The sequence below is a fragment of the Mobula hypostoma genome, chromosome 8 (genome assembly GCF_963921235.1).
Source record: "Mobula hypostoma chromosome 8, sMobHyp1.1, whole genome shotgun sequence".
NCBI lineage: Eukaryota > Metazoa > Chordata > Chondrichthyes > Myliobatiformes > Myliobatidae > Mobula > Mobula hypostoma.
The window spans coordinates 155,606,759-155,632,514 of NC_086104.1; the positions used below are offsets into that span (position 1 = coordinate 155,606,759).

General features: G+C 44.7%; 1 protein-coding gene across 2 annotated transcripts in view; it reads right to left on the reverse strand.

Annotated features, from left to right (window-relative positions):
• LOC134350299 (prominin-2-like) overlaps positions 1 to 25,756 on the reverse strand; it is a 97,021-nt gene that overhangs the window by 56,966 nt on the left and 14,299 nt on the right. For both annotated transcript variants that reach the window (XM_063055339.1, XM_063055340.1), the window contains exons 4-7: positions 24,970 to 25,172; positions 17,496 to 17,616; positions 16,909 to 16,972; positions 6,092 to 6,181 (exon numbers count right to left, since the gene is read on the reverse strand). In XM_063055339.1, the coding sequence (XP_062911409.1) occupies positions 6,092 to 6,181; positions 16,909 to 16,972; positions 17,496 to 17,616; positions 24,970 to 25,172 (478 nt within the window). The remainder of the gene's footprint in view (positions 1 to 6,091; positions 6,182 to 16,908; positions 16,973 to 17,495; positions 17,617 to 24,969; positions 25,173 to 25,756) is intronic.

A 25,756-nucleotide genomic window follows, 5' to 3' on the forward strand; every position in this document is an offset into this window, starting at 1 on the left:
TTCCCCCTTCCTTGCCAGTCCTGAAGAAGGCTCTTGGCTCGAAACATTGACTGTTGATTCATTTCCATAGACTCTGCCTGATCTGCTGAGTTCCTCCAGCATTTTGTGTGTGCTACCTTATTGACTGTCTGCACTGTATTTCCTCTGTATACTGGAAGACTTTATACAGCATTCTGCTTTTGTTTTACGTCGTACTGTCTCATTGCTCTGTTGTAATGACATGATCTGTATAGGTGGCTTGCAAATCATGACTTTTTCTTGGTATCACACTACATGTGAAAATGGACAGCACAGAGCATCATAGGAAGTCATTCCTGCCTGTGGCCATCAAACTTTACAACTCCTCCCTTGGAGGGTCAGACACCCTGAGCCAATAGGCTGGCCCTGGACTTATTTCATAATTTACTGGCATAATTTACATATTACTATTTAACTATTTATGGAGCAACTGTAATGAAAACCAATTTCCCCCGGGATCAATAAAGTATGACTATGACTATGACTACCAATTTAAAACAATTTACCCATCATCTGCACCTTAGTTGTCTAACCATTGCAATTTTCCTGGAAATGTAGCTTCATTATTCTGAGTTCTGTTATTGTTTTTATTTCCTATTGTACTACTCGAGCAGATGTTCAATGCTGTCTGCCTGTGTTTGACCAATCCTAGTGTAGTACATGGCCGTTGTGGGTTCTTCATGCTGGATGTTGGGGTCCTGGGAGACCCAGTCTCCCTGGGAACTACATCCGCGTGAAGTGCATCCGGCTGCAGCTCCTTGAAGACCGTGTTAGGGATCTGGAGCAGCAGCTGGATGACCTTCGGCTTGTACGGGAGAGTGAGGAGATCATCAATCAGAGTTACAGGGAAGTAGTCGCCCCGAAGTTGCAGGAGGTGAGTAGCTGGGCGACAGTCAGGAGAAATGGAAATGTGAAGAGGCAGTTACTGTAGGGCACCCCTGTGGCCTTTCACCTCAAAGAAAAGTATACCGCTTTAGATACTGTCATGGGGGATGACCTCCCGGGGAAATACCACGGAGACCGGGTTTCTGGCACTGAGCATGGGTCCATGGTGCAGAAGGGAAAGAGGGAGAAGGGAGGAGCGGTGGTGATAGGGGACTCAATAGTCAGGGGAACAGACAGGAGGTTCTGTGGATGTGAACGGGACGCCCAAATGGTATGTTGCCTCTCAGGTGCCAGGGTCAGGGGCGTCTTAGTTTGCGTCCACAGCCTTTTGGATGGGGAGGACATATGTATTCCAAAAATGACGAAATACTCAAAAGGCACGATAGTACAACCGTGGCTGACAAGGGAAGTCAAAGCTAATGTGAAAGCAAAAGAGAGGGTATACAACAAAGCAAAAATTAGTGGAAAGACAGGTGATTAGGAAACTTTAAAAAATCTACAGAGAGCAACTGTTTTTTTAAGCGTGTCGCACCAGACAGTCAGCCATTCTTGTCTGGCGCGTGGTGTCAGGATTGGTCTCCTTTCAGATTAACCGGGTCACGATATGAACGTTCCTGACTCGACCCTTTTTTTTTACGGGGCCGAGTGGCTAGCTCGACGCTCAACCCGGCGCGGATGGAAAGAGTGCTCGGGGGGGTGGCCCGACTTGGATTTGAACTCGGGAACCTTCGCTCCGAAGTCCGGCGCTGATGCCATTGCGCCACCAGCCGGCCAAGAGAGCAACTAAAAGAATCATTAGGAGGGAAAAGATGAAATATGAAAGCAAGCTAGCAAATAATATGAAATTGGATATTAAAAGCTTTTTCGAGCATGAATAAAATAAAACAGAGCTAACAGTGGATATAGGACCGCTAGAAAATAAGGCTAGAGAAATAATCACGGGGGACAAGGAGATGGCAGATGAACTAAATGAGTATTTTGCATCAGTATTCACTGTGGAAGACACTGTGCCTGATGATGAAGGGAGCAAGGGAGAGAAGTGAGTGCAGTTACTGTTACAAGGGAGAAGGTGCTCAAAAAACTGAAAGACCTAAAGGTACATAAGTCACCCGGACCAGAGGAACTGTACCCTAGGGTTTTGAAAGAGAAAGCGTTTGATATTGTGGAGGCATTAGTAATGATCTTTCAAGAATCATTGGACTCTGGCATGATGCTAGAGCACTGGAAAATTGCAAATGTCACTCCATCCTTTAAGAAGGAAGGGAGGCAGCAGAAAGTAAAATTACAGACCAGCTTGATCTCAGTGGTTGAGAAGATGTTGGAGTCAATTGTTAATGATGAGGTGATGGAGTACGTGGTGACACAGGACAAGATAGAACAAAGTCAGTATGGTTTCCTTAAGGGAAAACTTTGCCTGGTGAACCTGATGAAATTCTTTGAGGAGATTACAAGTAGGATAGATCAAGGGGATGCAGTGGATGTTGTATATTTGGACTTTCAGAAGGCCTTTGACAAGGTGCCACACATGAGGCTGCTTACTAAGTTAAGAGCCCATGGTATTACAGGACAGTTACTGGCATGCTTAGAGCATTGGCTGATTGGTAGGAAGCAGCGAGTGGGAATAAATGGATCCTTTTCTGGTTGGCTGCCAGTGACTAGTAGTGCTCCACAAGAGTTAGTGTTGGGATGACTTCATTTTGTTGTATCACGTCCTGGTATCGGAACACACAGGAATGGATAGGATTACAGAAAATGGTGGACATAGCTCAGTCCAACACAGGCAAAGCCCTCCCTCCATCGAGCACATTTAAGACCATAAGACATAGGAGCAGAATTTGACCCATCCAGTCTGCTCCTCCATTCTATCATGGCTGACTTACTTTTCCTCTCAACCCCATTCTCCTCCCTTCTTCCTCTAAATTTTGATGCCTCCACGAATCAAGAACCTATCATCCTCAGATTTAAATATACCTAATGACTTGGTCTCCATGGCTACCTATGGCAATGAATTACACAGATTCATAATCCTCTGGCTAAAGAAATTGCTTCTCATCTCTGTTTTAAACAAAGTCCTTTTATCCTGAGTCTCTGCCCATTGGTCCTAGACTCGTCCACTATAGGAAACATCCATTCCATATCCGCTCTATCCAGGCCTTTCAATGGAGGGCATTACAAAGAGCACTGTCACAAGAAAGCAGCATCCATCATCAAAAGGTCCCCACCATCCTGCTCATGCTCCCTTCTCCTTGCTGCCATCAGGAAGAAGGTACAGGAGCCTTAGGTCCCACACCACCAGGTTCAGGAACAGTTATTACCCCTCAACCATCAGGTCCCACACCACCAAGTTCAGGAGCAGTTATTACCCCTCAACCATCAGGTCCCACACCACCAGGTTCAAGAACGGTTATTACCCCACAACCATCAGGTCCCACACCACCAGGTTCAGGAACAGTTATTACCCCTCAACCATCAGGTCCCACACCACCAGGTTCAAGAACGGTTATTACCCCACAACCATCAGGTCCCACACCACCAGGTTCAGGAACAGTTATTACCCCACAAGCATCAGGTCCCACACCACTAGGTTCAGGAACAGTTATTACCCCTCAACCATCAGATCCCACACCACCAGGTTCAGGAACAGTTATTACCCCTCAACCATCAGGTCCCACACCAACAGGTTCAGGAACAGTTATTACCCCTCAACCATCAGGTCCCACACCACCAGGTTCAGGAACAGTTATTATCCCTCAACCATCAGGTCCCACACCAACAGGTTCAGGAACAGTTATTACCCCTCAACCATCAGGTCCCACACCACCAGGTTCAGGAACAGTTATTACCCCTCAACCATCAGGTCCCACACCACCAGGTTCAGGAACAGTTATTACCCCTTAACCATCAGATCCCACACCACCAGGTTCAGGAACAGTTATTACCCCTTAACCATCAGGTCCCACACCACCAGGTTCCGGAACAGTTATTACCCCTTAACCATCAGATCCCACACCACCAGGTTCAGGGACTTGTTACCCCTCAACCATCAGGTCCCACACCACCAGGTTCAGGAACAGTTATTACCCCTCAACCATCAGGTCCCACACCACCAGGTTCAGGAACAGTTATTACCCCTCAACCATCAGGTCCCACACCATCAGGTTCAGGAACAGTTATTACCCCTTAACCATCAGATCCCACACCACCAGGTTCAGGAACAGTTATTACCCCTCAACCATCAGGTCCCACACCACTAGGTTCAGGAACAGTTATTACCCCTCAACCATCAGGTCCCACACCACCAGGTTCAGGGACAGTTATTACCCCTCAACCATCAGGTCCCACACCACCACGTTCAGTAACAGTTATTACCCCTCAACCATCAGGTCCCACACCACCAGGTTCAGGGACAGTTATGACCCCTCAACCATCAGGTCCCACACCACCAGGTTCAGGAACAGTTATTACCCCTTAACCATCAGATCCCACACCACCAGGTTCAGGGACTTATTACCCCTCAACCATCAGGTCCCACACCACCAGGTTCAGGAACAGTTATTACCCCTCAACCATCAGGTCCCACACCACCAGGTTCAGGAACAGTTATTACCCCTCAACCATCAGGTCCCACACCACCAGGTTCAGGAACAGTTATTACCCCTTAACCATCAGATCCCACACCACCAGGTTCAGGAACAGTTATTACCCCTCAACCATCAGGTCCCACACCACTAGGTTCAGGAACAGTTATTACCCCTCAACCATCAGGTCCCACACCACCAGGTTCAGGAACAGTTATTACCCCTCAACCATCAGGTCCCACACCACCAGGTTCAGGAACAGTTATTACCCCTCAACCATCAGGTCCCACACCACCAGGTTCAGGGACAGTTATTACCCCTCAACCATCAGGTCCCACACCACCACGTTCAGGAACAGTTATTACCCCTTAACCATCAGGTCCCACACCACCAGGTTCAGGAACAGTTATGACCCCTCAACCATCAGGTCCCACACCACCAGGTTCAGGAACAGTTATTACCCCTTAACCATCAGATCCCACACCACCAGGTTCAGGAACAGTTATTACCCCTCAACCATCAGGTCCCACACCACCAGGTTCAGGAACAGTTATTACCCCTTAACCATCAGATCCCACACCACCAGGTTCAGGAACAGTTATTACCCCTCAACCATCAGGTCCCACACCACTAGGTTCAGGAACAGTTATTACCCCTCAACCATCAGGTCCCACACCACCAGGTTCAGGAACAGTTATTACCCCTCAACCATCAGGTCCCACACCACCAGGTTCAGGAACAGTTATTACCCCTCAACCATCAGGTCCCACACCACCAGGTTCAGGAACAGTTATTACCCCTCAACCATCAGGTCCCACACCACCAGGTTCAGGAACAGTTATTACCCGTCAACCATCAGGTCCCACTCCACCAGGTTCAGGAACAGTTATTACCCGTCAACCATTAGGTCCCACACCACCAGGTTCAGGAACAGTTATTACCCTCAACCATCAGGGATGGATAACTTCACTCACCTCAACTCTGAACTGATTCCACAACCTACAGACTCACTTTCAAGGTCTCTTTACAACTCATGTTCTCAGTATTACTTTCTATTTCCACTTGCCTTCTTCTTCACATTGACTGTCAATCTTTGATAAGGTATAGCCTTTTGTAAATTCTATTGTACTTTATTCTCCTGTAGATGACTACACAAAATGAATCTCAAGGTAGTATATAGTCACATATACGTACTTTTCATCATTAATTTTACTTTGAATTTTGTTGAGTATGTAATATTTCATTAACATTTGTATAATATGGTGTACATATATATTGGCTAATTAAGCATTCTTGTTCATTTAAATAATTAATTATGGGTTATATTTATAAATTTGTGGTTACGTACGTTATCACACTACCACTTGATACATGTGCGCCTCACTTACAGTGAAACACAAAACTAGGCTCACATTTCAGACTCCCGTGTCTTCCTTTGAAGTTACAAAGCATAACACCTTAGACCAGGGGTTCCTAACCTGGGGTCCATCGGCCCCTTTGCTTAATGCATTGGTCCATGGCATATTGAAGTTTTGGAAGCTCAGCTTTAGACCCTGGAAGTAATGAGGGTTGGAGGATCGCAAACCAGGAGGTCAGAGCTCGGCCATTACCTTTTAGTCGTGCAGACACCATCTCCAGCACTGGAAAAACGATTGGATTCAATGCACCCTTGAGGGTAAAGCCAAGGCTGTTTCTGACAACTGCAAAAATCACCCAGAAAGATCAAGAAAAGTGAGGTGAGAAGTGAATTTAGTGCATTTTTGATGTAGTAACACAGAGCATTAACAAAGCACAATCGGTGTATGCAGAGAGTGCAAACCCCACCTTCCCACCCCACGCCACCACTCAGAATGTACTGTGCTTCGTACAGAACATAGACGTAGAACACAGTACCATACAGGAACAGGCCCACCAGCCTACAAAGTCTGACAAATCGATTAAACAAGTAATTAAATCCCCTCCAAGAGAATCACAATCTTGTGGTAGGGTTTGGAGGCTTGTGTGCCTCAATGAGCTGGAGATTTATGTTGGCTAGAGCCAGCATTTTATGCTTTGGCTCTTGGTAGGGCCACCCATACCAAACAGGTCAAAGGGTAGAGGTCAGACTAAGAGTGGTCCACCGGTCCTCCAGGTTCAGGGGTTCAGCTCAGGGCTAACAACCCTGACTGGTAAAACAAAATGGTTACGGAAACAGAAATGAGGAATCCTTCTGCATCTGAGTGTGATGGAACGGACAGACAGAGATGGAGGATCTTATTTGCTGCCCTATAGGCCGGCAGTGTAACAGGCAGTAAATAAATAAAGTAAATCCTTCTCTCCACACAGTGGACATATCCCTCCATTCTCTGCACATTCACGTACCTCTTTAACGCCTCTATCAGATGTACATCAAAACACAGTCAAATGCGTTGTTTGCATCAATGACCAATACAATCCGAGGATGTGCTGTGGGACAGCCCACAAGTGTCACCCATTTCCAGCACCAACAGAGCGTGCCCACAGCTTACGAACCCTAACCCATACGTCTTCGGAATGTTGCAGGAAAATGGAGTGCCCGAGGGAAACCCACGCAGTCACAGGGAGAACATACAAACTCCTATAGACAGCGGGGGACTTGTCCCACCGGGAGAATATACAGAACTAACTCCTTCTCGACAGCAACGGAATTGTCCCACCGGGAGAATATACAGAACAAACTCCTGTAGACAGCAGCGGAGTCTGTTATTTGTCAAGTAGGGTGCCGTGCACTATCCTGATTTGATGGAGACAGATGTGAGAGCACGGAGGAACATCTGGTGAAACTTCTGAAATGCCTGCTTCGCTGCTGCTGCTACTGTGTGGTCCAGAATCTCCGAAGGAGAAGGCCCCGAGTCCTCGGCTTTGCCTGTTGCTCAGCGGCTGGGGCGGGGTCGAAGCGCTCGGCAGAGGATGGTGCTCGGAGAGGCTGTGTCAGAAGGGCTGGTCGGAGGCTCGAAGATTTCAGATGGATTCAGAGCCCGCTGCGATCGGGTGCTTCCAATGGTGCTGCATCGGCAAGTTGGCAGCGCTTGGAGGTTCATGGCGGGGAGAGTTTCTCCCTTCTGCTGCCTGCGTGGGATGATGAGACTTTTGGGATTTTGAGACTTTTTTTTTACCGTGCCCATGCTCTGCTCTTTATCAAATTAAGGTATTAGAAAGGAAATTCTTTTGATAAGAACTGTCTCTGAAACAATGAGGAAGTTTGATTTGCACGGAGGTGATGCAGGCTGAAATAAATAAATTATAAAAACCTACTGAACCAGCTCTGCCACAAATTACTGAAAACCCCTCAACTTTCCAGACAAACTGGATATGCAAGCTTATAAGTAACTTTAAACTACCTGAAGATTGTTATATCACTGGCATGTTTTCTAACATTTCTTGTTCTACAGTAGCAGTACAGCACAAACATAATAAAAACTCTAAATTATAATACAAAATAGTTATTTTTATATATATATATATATATATACATATATATATATATATACACACAAACAGTATATATATATGTGTGTTTCAGAGGTTCATTTATTATGAAAACATGTCTCCATTTACAACTCTGAAATTTGTCTTCTCCAGATAGCCACGAAACGAAGAAAGAACATGAAAGTCATTCAGAGCGAAACATCAAACCTGCCCTAATCCCATACAAAAAAGAATGGTATTCTGATCAACTCCCCCCCAAAATACTCCATACTCACTGCACAAAACAGATCAGGAACATTGACCCCCCACAAAACCCCTCCCCACACAAAAAACTAACAGAACACTAACAGAACACCAACCCTCAATACCCTCCCCTCACACAACAAAACAGAAAAGGAACAGGCGATTTAAAAAAATACAGAATATAAAAACCTTAAGTCTGAAAAAAAATTATCCTGATCATCAAACCCCCAAAACCAACCCCCAGACAAAACATATATATGTGGCCCAATTAAGCAGCTGCCCCCAACTAGCTGAGACAAACTGAGTAACAAATCATGTGTTTAAATGAAATACAGAACAAATTCAAACATTTACTAACACTCTTTCACCTCAGACAGTTGAGGAAGTTTGGTATGGGCCCTCCAAATCCCAAGAACCTTCTACAGGGGCACAATTGAGAGCATCCTGACTGGCTGCATCACTGCCTGGTATGGGAACTGTACCTCCCTTAATCACAGCTCTCTGCAGAGAGTGGTGTGGACAGCCCAGAGCATCTGTAGTTGTGAACTTCCCATGATTCAGGATATTTACAAGGACAGGTGTGTAAAAAGGGCCCATAGGATCACTGGGGACCCAAGTCATCCCAACCACAATCTGTTCCAGCTGCTACAATCCGGGAAACGGTACCGCAGCATAAAAGCCAGGACCAACAGGCTCTGGGACAGCTTCTTCCACCAGGCCATCAGACTGATGAACTCACTCTGATTTGAGTGTACTTTATATTACACTGACTGTTCTATTTATTATAAATTATTATGATTGCACATGGCACATTTAGATGGAGATGTAATGTACAGATTTTTACTCCTCATGTATGTGAAGGATGTAAGAGATAAAGTCAATTCAATTCAATTCAATACTGCTGCAGTACCATAAAATGGTGTATTAGTTCCCAATATTTATCGATGGAGGGATTCATCTGCACCACATTCTTTTGACCATAAATGAACAAATTCAGTGTAGTCACCCAGTACCATATACTGGACTTCCTCCATAGAATGCTATCATTGATGGCATCCTTGAAATCTTCATTTTCATTGTAACACTCATGATGTTATGACACCTATGTCAGGATGCTGTTCATTGAACATAGCTCAACGTTTAACACTATCATTTCCACAATCCTGATCGGTAAGTTACAGAACCTGGGCCTCTGTACCTCCATCTTCAATTGGATCCTCAGCTTCCTAACCAGAAGACCACAATCTGTGCGGTTTGGAAATAATATTCCCTCCTCGCTGACGATCAACACTGGTACACCTCAAGGATGTGTGCTTAGCCCACTGCTCTACTCTCTCTACACCTATGACTGTGTGGCTACGTATAGCTCAAATACCATCTATAAAGATGAAGATTAGGAGAGACATTGGCACTTAACGGCGACTCCTTTGCTCGCATCTTCGGAAACAGTTCTATTTCTATCTTTAATATCTTTATTTTTCCCTTTCACGGTTCTTTTGAAGACTCTGACCTGGAGTTACACAGAGGCTTGGGTTCTTTGCAGGAATGGGACCTGTTCTCAGGGTTCCACGACTGGCCGCTATTCGACATGCCAAGGGTTTGGCCTGAGAGTCTCGCTCGTGTTCGGAAGCCTAAGATCTCGGGGCTCTGGAGACGGGCGGATCGAGGGTCGGTGTTACAGCAGGAGACACGTGTGCTGTCGGGGAGGCTGGAAAATCTTTCGCTGTGGGCTGGAAGACTCGATGTCTTTGTGACCTTCGGACACAGAGCTCAAAAAAAGCAACAAAACAGACTTTTAACATCATTAACCAGCAGGTTGTTGTTATGTCTCCCGGTCGCTGTGAAAATGGGGGTCACCTCCCTCTCCCTTGCCAGGGAGAGAGAGCACCTGTGGTTTGTCGAATGTCGGATGAAATGCGAAGCCTTTGGGGTAACTTTGGTCTGTGTCTTTGCTATTGCTTAGTTCACGCTTGGGCTCGGTGATAGTACCGATGCTCTTTTTTATAGCTGGTGGGGGGAGGGGGATCGTTGCTTGCTGCCGCTTACACGTGGGAAGGGGGAGCTGGGGGGACTTTGGGGTTCTCACATTTAACTGTCGTTCATTCTTTGGGGCACTTCTCTGTTTTCATGGACGTTTGCGAAGAAAAAGCATTTCAGGATGTACATTGTAAACATTTCTCTGACATTAAATTCAACCTTTGAACTGTTGAATTTGCTGATGATACAACCATTGTTGGTAGAGTCTCAGATGGAGTTGAGAGGGCGAGATATACCAGCTCGTTGAGTGATGTCACTGCAACAACCTTGCACTTAATGTCTGTAAGATGAAAGAGCTGATTGTGGACTTCAGGAAGGTAAGACAAGGGAACATGAACCAATCCTCGTAGACGGATCAAAAGTGGAGAGAGTGAGCAATTTCAAGATCCTGGGTGTCAAAATCTCTGAGGATCTAACCTGGTCCCAACATATCAATGCAGCTATAAAGAAAGCATTGGCTATATTTCATTAGGAGTTTGCAGGGATTTGGTTTGTCACCTAAAATGCTGGAAAACTTCTATAGATGTACCATGGAGAGCATTCTGACTGGCTGCATCACTGTCTGGTATGGAGCAGGGGATGGTGCTACTTCACAGCACCAAAAGAAACTACAGAAAGTTGTAAAATTAGTCAGCTCCATCTTGGGTACTAGCCTCTGTTGCATCCAAGACATCTTCAAGGAGCAGTGTTTCAGAAAGGTGGTATCCATTACTAAAGATCCCCATCACCTGGGACATGCCCTCTTCTCATTGTTACCATCAGGGAGGAGATACAAAAGCCTGAAGGCACACACTCAGTGATACAGGAACAGCTTCTTCCCCTCTGCCATCCGATTCCTAAATGAACATTGAACCCATGAACACTACCTCACTTTCTTTTCAATATATTATTTCTGTTTTGCACTATTTTTAATCTAACTATTTAACATGCATATATACTTACTGTAATTGATTTACTTATTTATTTTTTCTTTGTATACTATCATGTATTGAACAGCTGCCACTAAGTTAACACATTTCACGACACATGCCAGTGATAATAAACCTGATTCTGATTCTGATTCTGCTGTTACCTTCAAAGTAGAAACTATGGAGAATTCGCTGCCTTCAAATTCTTTGTAATTTCTAACTTCATGAAGTAGTGAAATGGTTTCATTTTCACTTCTGGCTGTTTCTGGCATCTGCAAGCCAGAACACTTGAAAGTGCAGTGAACAAAACAGTTCCGAATTGTCTTATTGCTTATTGCTTATTTCTCACCAACTATTAGTGACAAGAATTGCAGCTGACACTAGTTAGAAACTGTACTCCGTGCGGGTGTGAGTGTGTGTGTGTGAGTGTGTGTGTGTTTGTGTGTGAGTGTGAGTGTGTGTGTTTGTGTGTGTATGTGTGAGTGTGTGAGTGTGTGTGTGTTTGTGTGTGAGTGTGTGTGTTTGTGTGTGTGAGTGTGCGTGTGTGTTTGTGTGTGTGTGTGTGTTTGAGTGTGAGTGTGTGTTTGTGTGTGCGTGTGTTTGTGTGTGAGTGTGTGTGTGTGTGTGTGTGTGTGTTTGTGTGTGAGTGTGTGTACATAAAGTAAGTAGTGTAAGAAGAGAGCCAAACAATAGTGAGGTAGTGTTCATAGGTCGGTTCATTGTCCATTCAGAAATCTGATGGTGGAGGAGAAGAAGCTGTTCCTAAAACATCGAATGATAATTTAGACCCTAATCCAACATAGGTTACCGCTCAGTTCCTTTCTTTCAGCCATCCAATATCTCCCCATAACTAAATTTAATACTGCCACTTAATATTCTACCATTCAGTAATTTCACAACTATTCAAATTATTACCAAAACTCCACTCACCCAATCGTCCCTTCTCATTGAGCTAAACCTCAGCAGATAAAAGCCTGCTCTGCCCAGGATTTCCGCAATGGACAACCCGCCCATTCCGAGTTTAAGTCTTGTAAGCATTGTCACGACTGTTCCCAATGCTTCCTGTCAAGATGGTGCTGAACATCAAGGTCGTGGACCAGACTCAGTCATTTTTCAAGTTCAAAGGGGTGTTTTGGGGGACAGCGTGGGGAGTTTAGAGTCAAGCTAGGATTCCAGGACAGGGGTGAGGGGTGTTAAAGGTTTAGAGCAAGAGTTCAAGTCCAGATCTTTCCTTCTTACTCTCTTTACATGTACAGCAGGCGGTGAAAAAGGCGAACGGTATGCTGGCATTTATAGCGAGAGGATTCGAGTACAGGAGCAGGGAGGTACTACTGCAGTTGTACAAGGCCTTGGTGAGACCACACCTGGAGTATTGTGTGCAGTTTTGGTCCCCTAATCTGAGGAAAGACATCTTTGCCATAGAGGGAGTACAAAGAAGGTTCACCAGATTGATTCCTGGGATGGCAGGTCTTTCATATGAAGAAAGACTGGATGAACTGGGCTTGTACTCGTTGGAATTTAGAAGATTGAGGGGGGATCTGATTGAAACGTATAAGATCCTAAAGGGATTGGACAGGCTAGATGCGGGAAGATTGTTCCCGATGTTGGGGAGGTCTAGAACGAGGGGTCACAGTTTGAGGATAGAGGGGAAGCCTTTTAGGACCGAGGTTAGGAAAAACTTCTTCACACAGAGAGTGGTGAATCTGTGGAATTCTCTGCCACAGCAAACTGTTGAGGCCAGTTCATTAGCTATGTTTAAAAGGAAGTTAGATATGGCCCTTGTGGCTACAGGGGTCAGGGGGTATGGAGGGAAGGCTGGGTTCTGAGTTGGATGATCAGCCATGATCATAATAAATGGCGGTGCAGGCTCGAAGGGCCGAATGACCTACTCCTGCACCTATTTTCTATGTTTCTATGTTTCTATATCGTTCAGTATTTTAGATAGTTCACTGTCTAGGTCTATAAGAATCAGCCAGTTAAAATTAGTAGCACTGACTCAGCATTCCTCTCATCTACGATGCGGTGTAATTGCACCTTCTCATGTAACTGGACCTCCTTGAGCAATTGAACTTCCTCGTGCATTTGCACCTACTCACGCAAATGGACTTTCCCGTGCAAATGGGCCTCACCGTGCAATTGGGCCTACTCGTGCAATTGGACCTCTGTGTAATTGGACCTCTGTGTAATTGGATGTCCTCATACAATTTGATCCCCTCGTGCAATGGGACCTTGTGCAATTGGACCTCCTCGTGCAATTGGATCTTCTTGTACAACCATATCCTCAATTTCTTCACTTACAGATCCCAGTCAGTTCAGATTGGCAACAACATCTCCTTCACAATCTCCATCAGCACAGGTGCACGAGGAGTGTGTCCAGCTCCCTGCTCTACTCACTGTTGACTTAAGACTGAGAGGCTAAGCACAGCTCCAATGCCAGATTTAAGTTTGCTGATGAAACCACCATCATTTGCCAAATCAAAGGTTATGAAAAATCACCATATTAGGAGGGAGAATGAAAATCTGGCTGAGTGATGCCACAACAACAACCTCTCACTCAATGTCAGCAAGACCAAGGAGCCGATCATTGACATCAGGAGAGGGAAACCGGAGGTCCTTGAGCCAGTCCTCATCGGGGAATGGAAAGTGGTGAGGGCCAGCAAATCTAAATTTCTCGTTGTTATTCCTTCAGAGGATCTGTCGTGGGTCTACCATGTGAATCCCATTACGAAGAAAGTACAGCAGTGCCTAAACTTTCTTAGGAGTTTGCACAGGTTCTCATGTTATCGATATTTATTGCTTTTTTTTCTTTCATATTTGCACATTTTGTTGTCTTTAGCACATTGGTTGTTGTCCTGCTGGGTGTGGTCTTTCACTGACTCTGTAGCATTTCTTGCATTTACTGTGTATGCACAAGAAAACGAATCTTGGGGTTTTATACAGTGACATATATGTAGTTTGATAATAAATTTACTTTGAACTTTGGACTGAGCTGCTCAGAATATTCTACATTCTGGCCTACATTTCACAGCTTTTACGTGTCGTTCTTGTTTGCTTCTTTCAACGTTTCAATGCACATCTGAAAAATAAAGCTAAGGTCCTGAGGAAGGGTCTTGGCAAAACGTCAACTCTTTATTCCTCTCCGTAGACGTGGCCTGGCCTGCTGAGTTCCTCCAGCATTTTGTGTGTGTTTACCCTGGATTTCCAGCATCTGCAGACTTTGTCGTGTTTAATCCTTTAATCTCTTTTCTCGCTCCATCTCACCACTGTCAGCAACTTATCATAGGTCATCGCCATGGTAATGCTGGCCACAGCCTGTCAGAGATAATCCGTTTAATCTTCCCATGCTCTCTGCAATTTGATGGAAGATCTCTGCCCAAATTGACAACCATCCATTCTCCTCCATAGATGCTGCCTGACCTGCTGAGTTCCTCCAGCATTTTGTGTGTGTTACTCTAGATTTCCAGCATCTGCAGAATCGTTTGCATTTAACACTCTTTTCTCTCTTTCCCAATTCTAATGAATAGCTAAAACATTTGATTTGTTTTCATATTCTCACAGAGGCTGTGGGAATCTCTCACATTTCACTGCTTTTACATGTTGTTCTTCTGCTTTTTTTGATGTTCGACATAGACGTGACAAAAAAAGAATTATGTCTATTGTCTGACAATCTTTTAATCTCTTTCTCTGTTTCTTCATTCTCCATCTCACCACCGTCATTAACTTGTCATAACTCATCATGGTAATTCTGGCCACACTCTATCTGAGATAATCCATTTACTCTCACCATCCCTCCCCACACTCTCGGCAACTTAAAACTAACTCTTCGCTCTTTCCTAACGTACAGCTGCCCCAGAACATCAAATCTCACGACATTCGCCAGATGTTCGGCCTGATTCTGATTCTGACTGTCGGCTTATTTGGACGAGTGCGGTTCCAATAACAATCAAGAGGCCTAGCACCACACGGGTTGAAAAAAACCCTCATGTACAGCACAAAACATCCACTCTCTCCACCACAGACACTGGTTCATAATGTATCACAGTGACGCTCAAAATGTCTTGGGACAACGGGTATTTTGCCTGCTGCACCAAGGGGGGTCATTAGTGATAGATATCTTGTGCACTAAACCCTACCTCTGTTTGCCTGCTTCAAAAGGCCACAAAGTACATCATTCAATGGACCAAGCATAGGGTATCAGACCAATTTGGGTGGAGTCCATGGATTGAGATCTGGCATGACTTCTTTACACTCCTTGAATCATTGGATGATCATTCTCAAATCCCATCTCACACTGAATCTCCAGAATTCCTTAGAGATCTCACACTGAATCTCCAGGGTACCTTAGGAATCTCACATTGAATCTCCAGAATTCCTCGGGAATCTCACACTGAATCTCCAGATTTCCTTGGGTATCTCACACTGAGACTCCATAATTCCTTGGGAATCTCACACTGAATCTCCAGGGTACCTTGGGAATCTCACACTGAATCTCCAAAATTCCTTAGAGATCTCACACTGAATCTCTAGGGTACCTTAGGAATCTCACACTGAATCTCCAAAGTTCCTCATGATCTCACACTGAATCTCCAGATTTCCTTAGAGATCTCACACTGAATCTCCAGGGTACCTTAGGAATCTCACACTGAATCTCCAAACTTCCTCAGGATCTCACACTGAATCTCCAGATTTCCTTGGGTATCTCACACTGAGACTCCATAATTCCTTGGGAATCTCACACTGAATCTTCAGAATTCCTCGGGGATCTCACACTGAATCTCCAGAATTCCTCAGGGATCTCACACTGAATCTCCAGGGTACCTTAGGAATCTCACATTGAATCTCCAGAATTCCTCGGGAATCTCACACTGAATCTTCATAATTCCTTGGGAATCTCACACTGAATCTCCAGAATTCCTCGGGGATCTCACACTGAATCTCCAGAATTCCTCGGGGATCTCACACTGAATCTCCAGAATTCCTCGGGGATCTCACACTGAATCTCCAGAATTCCTCGGGGATCTCATACTAAGACTCCAACAAGCTGTGACAGAATTTGGGGAAACATGGTGGTGTAACGGTTAATATAATGCCTTACAATGCCAGCGCCCCAGGATCATTTCCGCCGCTGTCTGTAAGGAGTTTGTACTTTCTCCCTATGACCACGAGGGTTTCCTCCCACATTCCAAAGATGTATGGGTTAGGGTTAGTATAGTGAGGTCATGCCATGTTGGTACCGGAAGCATGGTAACACTTGTGGGCTGACCAGCATATCCTTGGACTACGTTGGTTGTTGACACAACTGTTGTATTTCACTGTATATTTTGATGTTTTGATGATATATGACAAATAAAGCTAATATTTCTTTCTTTCTTTACAATCTTCATTGATGGTACATCTTCTTTTCCCTCCTTGAATCCTTGGATGATGATTCTCAAATACCATCTCACAGTCACACACTGAGAATGAAACAATCCCTCAGGGATATCAGGCTCAGACTCCAGAATTCCTCAGGGATCACACACCGAGATTCCAACAATCCCTCAGCGATCTCACACTGAGCTTCCGACAATCCCTCAGCGATCTCACACTGAATCTCCAGGATTCCTCAGGAATCTCACACAGAGCCTCCAAAGTTCCTTGAGCATCTCATACTGAGAGACTAGTTCATTAAAGATCTCCAGATTTTGTTAATGATCACCAAAGAAACAGTCCACACGTTATCTACTCCATTTGGATTTTAGTTTGCACCACTATTGCTTCAAAGTGTGGACATTAAATTATTTCATACTTACGGTCAAGTTCTGAGAATATCTTGTTTCTTGGAACTGAAAACTGTGCAGTAATTTTAGGTATGGCCTGAAATTTAAAAATAAAAGTCATACGTTTCAGAAATTTTGACATGAAGTACAGAGGAAGTTTACAGGGATATTGCTGACACTGGAGGACCTGAGTTATATGGAAAGATCGAACAGGTAAGGACTTTGGTTTTAGTGACTGAGGCACTTGCAGTGATGGAGAAAATCGATGGAAGAAAGAGTCATGGTCAACATTCATGAGTTACGCCAAGGGATGGACAGGGAAGTGTTTTGAAGAGCTTATTTACAACTTGTCAGATTAAAGAAAGATAGAAGACCATAGTTGTCCGTGTAATACGACATGGCACGTAATGATGATGTCATATGACGCAGCGCATAATGATGTTGACATACGACACGGCACATCATGATGACGATGATAATGATGACTGAGTCGACATCATAAAATGGATTTGAAACTTGGTTGAAGAATTAGAGCTTGCAGCTCAGGACAGCTATAAACACGAGCCAGTCCTGAACAGTCACCCAGCGCCAGGGGTTATAAGTAACGATCAAGTTCTTACCTCAGGGATATTGTTAATGTAAGAGGTCACATCCGCAAGCATTTTCTGGAAGGTAGTCACACTTGGCTTCATTGCGTCAGTTACCTTTTGATTGGCTGTAAATGCGCAGGCGACTCCTGCCCTAAATATCAACAATGGGGAGGCATCAGAAGGGCAGAAACAAGGCACCTTTCCTGGGAAAGCACATGCACAAACATCACACCCATCCTGTTCTATAAGACCATAAGACAGTGGAGCAGAATTATGCCATTCGATCTATCGAGTCTTCTCTGCCATTCAATCAAGGCTGATTTATTATCCCTCTCAACCCCACTCTCCTGTCTTCCCCCAATCACCTTTGACGCCCTTACTAATCAAGTACCTGTCAAACGACTGCTTTAAATACAGTGGATTCCATTTAATTGGGCTATCGGTTAATTAGAGCATCGCTTACTTAGAACGACTCTTAAAGAACAAAAACTAATTGAGAAAATAGCCAAGATTCCCTTTGTTTGTTCGGGACATTAGGCTGTTTATTGACCAGCAGTCTGTTGCCGAAAAGTTTCTTACTAGTGTTAGTCGTATGAACTTGTGTGGCCAATAGACACTACACTGTGTTTAGAGTGAACAGTTTTGAAATAGCTTGAGTTCAAAAAGCAGCAATTTTTGTCACTGAAATAAACAGTAAGACAATTCAGAACTGTTTTGCTCACTGCACTTTTAAGCCTTTGGTCTTAGAGATGCCAAAAATGGCCAGAAGGTATCAAATTCTTCATAGTTTCTACTTTGAAGGTAACATGTTGAATGTTAGAATGAAAATGGAGATTTGGAGGATGCAATTGTCGATAGCATTGTATGAAGGCAGCCCACTATCTACACTAGGTGTCTGCGTGGACTTTGATCATGTGCAGTCAAGAGAATGCAGCACGGATGAATTCCTTCGTCAATAAATATTAGGAACCAATACAAAGTTTTATAGTATAGAAGTAATATTGGTAGTGTTCTAATTTGTTCTCTATTTTATTTAATACATAATTTGTTACTCAGTTTGTCACTTTATATTTTTTTAACTATTTTCAATAAACTTGGGCTAATTGGAACAGCTATTTAATCGGGCCAAAATGTATTGGTCCCAGTGTGTCCCAATTAACCAGAATCCATAGTATACCCAATGATGTGGCCCCCAAAGCCATCTATGGCAATGAGTTCCACAGATTCACCACCTTCTGGCCAAAGAAATTCCTCCATTCCTCTGTCTCCTCTCTGTGTACACTATTCTCACACAGACCCTGCTCTCTACACACACACAGTTTGGTCACACACTCTCTGTTCAAAGTCTACTGGCTTGCACACTCAAACTCGCGCACACCCTGTTCTCTGTCATCTCCCTGGTTACGCACTTACACTCATTTCCTACGCCAGGTTCTCTGTCCACTCTACAGTTACACACACTCTGTTCTCTACCTACATGTCTACAGTTGCAAGCACACCGTCCTTTGTCCATTCTCTATGCAGGCTCACTATGGTCACACACACCCTGTTCTCAGTCCACAGTCTTGCACACTCACATTGTTCCCAGACACACCCTGTTCTCTATCTACATTTGCACACTCACACCATTCCCTCACACACCATTCCTCCATCTATATTTTCACACACACACACACACACACCCTGTTCTCCATTGACCATAAAACCATAAGACATGGGCTATTCAGTCCATGGAGTCTGCTCCGCCATTTCCTCATGTCTGATCCATTTTCCTCTCAGCCCCAGTATCCGGCCCTCTCCGCGTATCCCTTCACGCCCTGACCAATCAAGAATCTATCAAACTCCACCTTAAATATAACCAATGACTTGGCCTCCATAGCTGCCTGTGGCAACAAGTTCCACAATTAACCTATAAAATGGCCAGATTCAAGTGGCATTACACTTACTACAGAAAACTAAGAAGATTCTAGAAAGATACAGAAGTAACCGTACCATAATTAGTGAAAAATTCCCTGAACAATTACATATATATAAAATCATTTACAGTATATAATCACCTACTGTAGGTGATTGTATAAAAATACAAGCAGGCATAAGAAAATTAAACTACAAGGAAAATAACGATTCTACATCCTAATCCAACACTGCTCAAAGGGAAATCTCATGTTCACCCACTGAAACTGTCAGAGGTTTAGATTTGAGTCAGTTTATTTCCATATTTTATGTTTAGTCTGCTACTGTTCCTCATCAGGCAACTCGCCAAGACAAGAATTATGTGACCCTTCACCTCCAATGCAATTAAGGAGACTGTAAATGCAAGTATTCCTTCAGAAGCCGTCTCTCCAAAGATTCAATACTCCAGATAGTTTATTGTCGTTCTTCGGCACACCGGTGTAAAGATTGTTACTCCAGATCTGACGCAGCATAAAATAAACACAATAAGCAGAACAAACAATAAAAATAGACATAATAGCGTAAACACAAGAGATTCTGCAAATGGAGGAAATCCAAGCAACACACACAAAATGCAGGAGGAACTCAGCAGTTGAGGCAGCATCTATGGAGAGGAGTAAGTGGAGGTTTCGGGCTGAGACCCTTCATCAGGACTAAATATAAAAGCACTCCTATAAACCACTATGTACCAGTAAGGGTAATACAGACAGATGGATAATATGGCCATGAAGAGATGCTAGGTGATGTGGTGGTTGGGTTGGTGGAGTGGGCTAATGGGTTGAGGTGTTGATCAGAGCGTCAGCCTGGGGGAAGTAACTGTTTTTGAGTCTGGTGGTCCTGGCGTGGATGCTGCGTAGCTTCTTCCTAATGGGAGTGAGACAAACAGTCCAAGATCAGGGTCCGTGGGATTCATCATGATATTACTGGCCTTTTCTCGGCACCTTTCTGTGTGTATGCCCTTGAAGGCAAGCAGGCTGGTGCCGGTGATGTGTTGGGTAGTTTTAATTACACATGGCAGAGTCTTCCTGTCCGCCGCAGTACAGTTTCCATACCACGCAGAGATCCAGCATGTTAGAACTCTCTCTACTGTACATAATGAATATTAACCAGCATAGACCTGCTCTCTCAGCCTCTTCAGGAAGTAGAGGCATGGTGAGCTTTCTTAGAGTCATAGAAAAGTACGGCACAGAAACAGGCCCTTCGGCCCATCAAGTCCATGCTAATCCATTGACCTGCACCAGGACCATAGCCCTCCATACCCCTACCATCCATGTACCTATCCAAACTTCTCTTAAACATTGAAATCGAGTTTGCACTGGCAGCTCACAACTCTCTGAGTGAAGAAGTTTCCTCTCATGCTCCCCTTAAACTTTTCACCTTTCACCCTTAACCCATGACCTTTGGTTATAGTCCCACCTAACCTCAGTGGAAAAAGCCTGCTTGCATTTACCCTGTCTATACCCCTCATAATTTTGTATACCTCTATCAAATCTCCTCTCAATCTTCTACATTCCAAGGAATAAAGTCCTAACCTATTTAATGCTACCTTATAACTCAGGTCCCCCAGGCCCGGCAACTTCTTTGTAAATTTTCTCTGCACTCTTTCAACCTTATTTTCATCTTTTCTGTAGGTAGGTGACCAAAACTGCATACAATATTCCAAATTAGGCCTCAACAACATCTTGTACAACTTGAATGTAACATCAAATCTCCTGTACTCAATACATTGATTTATGAAGGCCAACGTGCCAAAAGCTTTCTTTACAACCTTATCTACCTGTAACATCACTTTCAATGAATTACGGACCTGTATTCCCAGAACCCGTTTTTCTACCACCCTGCCAATCACTGTGTACGCCCTACCCTGGTTGGTTCTACTGAAGAGCAACACCTTACACTTGTCTGCATTAAATTCCATCTGCCATTCTTTGCCTATTTTTCCGGCTGGCCCAGATCCCCCTGCAAGTCATGATAATATTCCTTGCTGTCCATTACACCCCCAGTCTTGGTGTCATCTACAGATTTGCTGATCCAGTTAACCACATTATCATCCAAATCATTGAGATAGGTGACAGACAACAATGGACCCAGCACCGATCCCTGTGGCACTTCACTAGTCACAGGCCTCCTGTCAGAGAGGCAACCCTCTACTACCACTCTCTGACTTCTCCCACAAAACCAATGTCAAATCCAATTTACTATCTCATCCTGAATGCCAAGTGACCGAACCTTTTTGACCAACCTCCCATGTGCTACCTTGTCAAAATGCCTTACTAAAGTCCATGTGGACAACATCTGCTGCCTTGCCTTCATCCACTTTCCTGGTAACTTCCTCGAAAAGCTCTGTAAGATTGGTTAGAGACGACCTTCCACACACAAATCCATGCTGACTATCCTTAATCAGTTCATGTCTACCCAAATGCTCATATATCTGGTCCCTAAGAACACTTTCAGATTATTTCCCACCACTGATGTCAGGCTCACTGGCCTATACTTCCCTGGTTTATTTTTAGAGCCTTTTTAAAACAGTGGAACAACATTGGCTATGCGCCAGTCCTCTGGAATCTCGTTTCGCTAAGCATGGTTTAAATTTTTCTGCTAAGGTACCTGCAATTTTTGCACTTGCCTCCCACAGATTCTGAGGCACACCTTGTCAGGCCCTGGGGGTTGATCTACCCTAATTTGCCTCAAGACAAAAAACACCTCCTTCTCTGTAACACTCACAACATGCTGGAGGAATTCAGCAGGTCGGGCAGCATCCGTGGAAACGATCAGTCAACGTTTCGGGCCGGAACCCTTCGTCAGGACTTTTGGTGTTCCGGCCCGAAACGTTGACTCATCGTTTCCACGGATGCTGCCCAACCTGCTGAGTTCCTCCAGCGTGTTGTGAGTGTTGCTTTGACCCCAGCATCTGCAGAGTATTTTGTGTTTACCTCCTCCTCTGTAATCTGTATAGGGCCCATGAAGTTGATGCCACTTTGCCTCACTTCTGTAGACTCTGTGTCTGTCTTCTGACTAAATACAAATCCAAACATTCACTTTAAGATCTCCCCCATCTCTTTTGGTTCCACGCATCAATTACCATTCTGATCTTCCAGAAGACCAATTTTGTCCCTTGTGATCCTTTTGCTCTGAACATATCTGTTCAGAGAACCCTTAGGATTCTCCTTCACCTTGTCTGCTAGGGAACCTCATGCCTTCTTTTAGCCTTCCCAATTTCTTTGTTAAGTGTTCTCTTGCATTTCTTATAAGCACCTCACTTGTTCCTACTTGCCTATACCTGTTATGCATCTCCTTTTTTTCTTAACCAGGGCCACAATATCTCTTAAAGACCAAGGTTCCTACATACTGGTATCTTTACCTTTTATTCTGACAGGCGCATACAAGCTTTGTACTCTCAACATTTCATTTTTGAAGGCCTCCCGTTTGCCAAGTACACCCTTGCCAGGAAACAACTTGTCCCAATCCACACTTGTCTGATCATTTGTGATATCATTAAATTTGGACTTTCTCCAATTTAGAATCTCAAACCCATGGACCAGAATCATCTTTTTGCATATTTGCTTTGAAATCACTGGCATTGTGATCACTAGATCACAAACTCCCCCCAACAAATTCCTGTCACCTGCTCTGTCTCATTCCCCAATAGCAGATGTACACTCTTGTTGGGACTTCTATGTACTGATAAAGAAAACATTCCTGAACACATTTGACAAGCTCTGCCCCATCTAGTCCTTTAATAGTATGGGCGTCCCAGTCGATATATGGAAAGTTAAAATCACCTGCTATAACAGCCTTATGTTTCTTGCAACAGCCTGCGATCTCTCTACAAATTTGTTCCTCTAAATCCCTTGGACTGTGGGATGGTCTGCAATATAGCCCCATTAACGTGATCATACTTCTCTCATTCCTCAGTTCTATCCACAACAGCTCAGTAGTCAAGTTCTCCAGCCTGTCCTGACTGAGCACTGCTGTGGTACTTTCCTTGACTAGTAACGCCACCCCTCCCACTCTAAAGCAATGGAACCCTGGAATATTGAGCTGCCAGACCTGCCCCTCCTACAGCCAAGTTTCACAAAGGGCTATAATATCACAATTCCATGCCCTGAGCTCATCTGCCTTTTCTACAATACTTCTTCCATTGAAGTATAGGCAGCTCAGGATACCAGTCACACCATGCTCAGCCACTTGATACCTGACTTTGTCTGAGATCTTAACAGCATCTGTCTCCACAACCCCTCCACTATCTGTTCTGGCTCTCTGGCTCCCATTCCCCTGCAACTCTCATCTTCAGAAGTTTTCGGATGACTCTGCCATAGTTGGATGCATCAGCAAGGGAGATGAGGCTGAGTACAGGGCTACGGTAGGAAACTTTGTCACATGGTGTGAGCAGAATTATCTGCAGCTTAATGTGAAAAAGACTAAGGAGCTGGTGGTAGACCTGAGGAGAGCTAAGGTACCGGTGACCCCTGTTTCCATCCAGGGGGTCAGTGCGGACATGGTGGAGGATTACAAATACCTGGGGATACGAATTGACAATAAACTGGACTGGTCAAAGAACACTGAGGCTGTCTACAAGAAGGGTCAGAGCCGTCTCTATTTCCTGAGGAGACTGAGGTCCTTTAACATCTGCCGGACGATGCTGAGGATGTTCTATGAGTCTGTGGTGGCCAGTGCTATCATGTTTGCTGTTGTGTGCTGGGGCAGCAGGCTGAGGGTAGCAGACACCAAAAGAATCAACAAACTCATTCGTAAGGCCAGTGATGTTGTGGGGATGGAACTGGACTCTCTCACGGTGGTGTCTGAAAAGAGGACGCTGTCCAAGTTGCATGCCATCTTGGTCAATGTCTCCCATCCACTACATAATGTACTGGTTGGGCACAGGAGTACATTCAGCCAGAGACTCATTCCACTGAGATGCAGCACAGAGCGTCATAGGAAGTCATTCCTGCCTGTGGCCATCAAACTTTACAACTCCTCCCTTGGAGGGTCAGACACCCTGAGCCAATAGGCTGGTCCTGGACTTATTTCCTGCATAAATAATTTACATATTACTATTTAACTATTTATGGTTTTATTACTATTCATTATTTATGGTGCAACTGTAACGAAAACCAATTTCCCCCAGGATCAGTAAAGTATGACTATGACTATGACTAGTTAAAACCCTAGTTCTTGACTGTGGAGGATGGGTTCTGGGATCATGGGAGATTCTGCAAGGTGTGCAGCCCCAGCAGCTGAAGCACATTTTATGCTCGCCAATGTCCAATCAGTTCGTCTACTGTAAGGTTCACAACATGCTACCCAATCAAGCCCACACACAAACTCTCCCCCATCACCAAACCAGCCAGCTTGCCCTCAGGTTTATTGCTCCCTTCCTTTCCAGTCCTGAAGAAGGGTCTCGGCCCAAGATATTTACTGTTTGCTCATTTCCACAGAGGTTGCCTGTCCTGCTGAGTTCCTCCAGCGTTTTGTGCGCGTTGCTTTGGACCTGCAGACTCTCTGGCATCTATAGCTCGTCCCCAGCCCCCACCGCCTTCGGCGGACTCACAGTATAATGATGGTCGTCATCAGAAGGAACGTGGCAAAGGTGCGACGCCTGCAGTCGGTGTATTTCGTCCGGTCCTTCACCTGCCCTCCACACTTCCCACACACACGGCAGCAACAGAAGAAAAATCCCACCAGGGGCATGAAGATGAAGAAGAGCACGCTGAGGATGAGACTGACAATGTAGCCCGCCTCGTAACGCAGGACCTAGAGCAATAGAGTCAGAATGAGGCTACAGACCAATGCAATCTCTCACAAGTGAGCCTCCATACAAGAGCTGGGGCTGTTAACAGGAGTTGATGGAGGTGTTGTGATTGGTGGAAGGCTACACACGGTGTGATCACTGACCAATCAATGGACTTCCGCTGAAGATGCTATCTCACACTGGCTCAGGGATGGATCTGTAGCAGAGAGGGACCTGGGGCGAAGGGAAAAACCAGAACACAAGACAGCACAAAACAGTCTGCTGGAGGACCTCAGCCAGTCAAGCAGCATCCCTGGAAGGAAAAGGATTGTCCACGTTCCACCTGAAAGGCCGACCGTTCCTTTCCTCGCACAGGCACGGCTCGACCTGCTGAGTGCCTGCAGCAGATTGTTGGCTGCTCCAGATGCCATCATTCTGTGATCCACAGAATGAGAGAAAACAAAGGTTGGAGAGAAAAAAAAAAGAATCTTATGAGGGTAGATTGAATGAGCGAGGGATTCTTCTCTGGAGTGAAGGATGCTGAGAGGTGACTTGATAGAGGTGTGCGAGATGATATAAAACATAGTCTAGACAGCCAGAGGCTTTT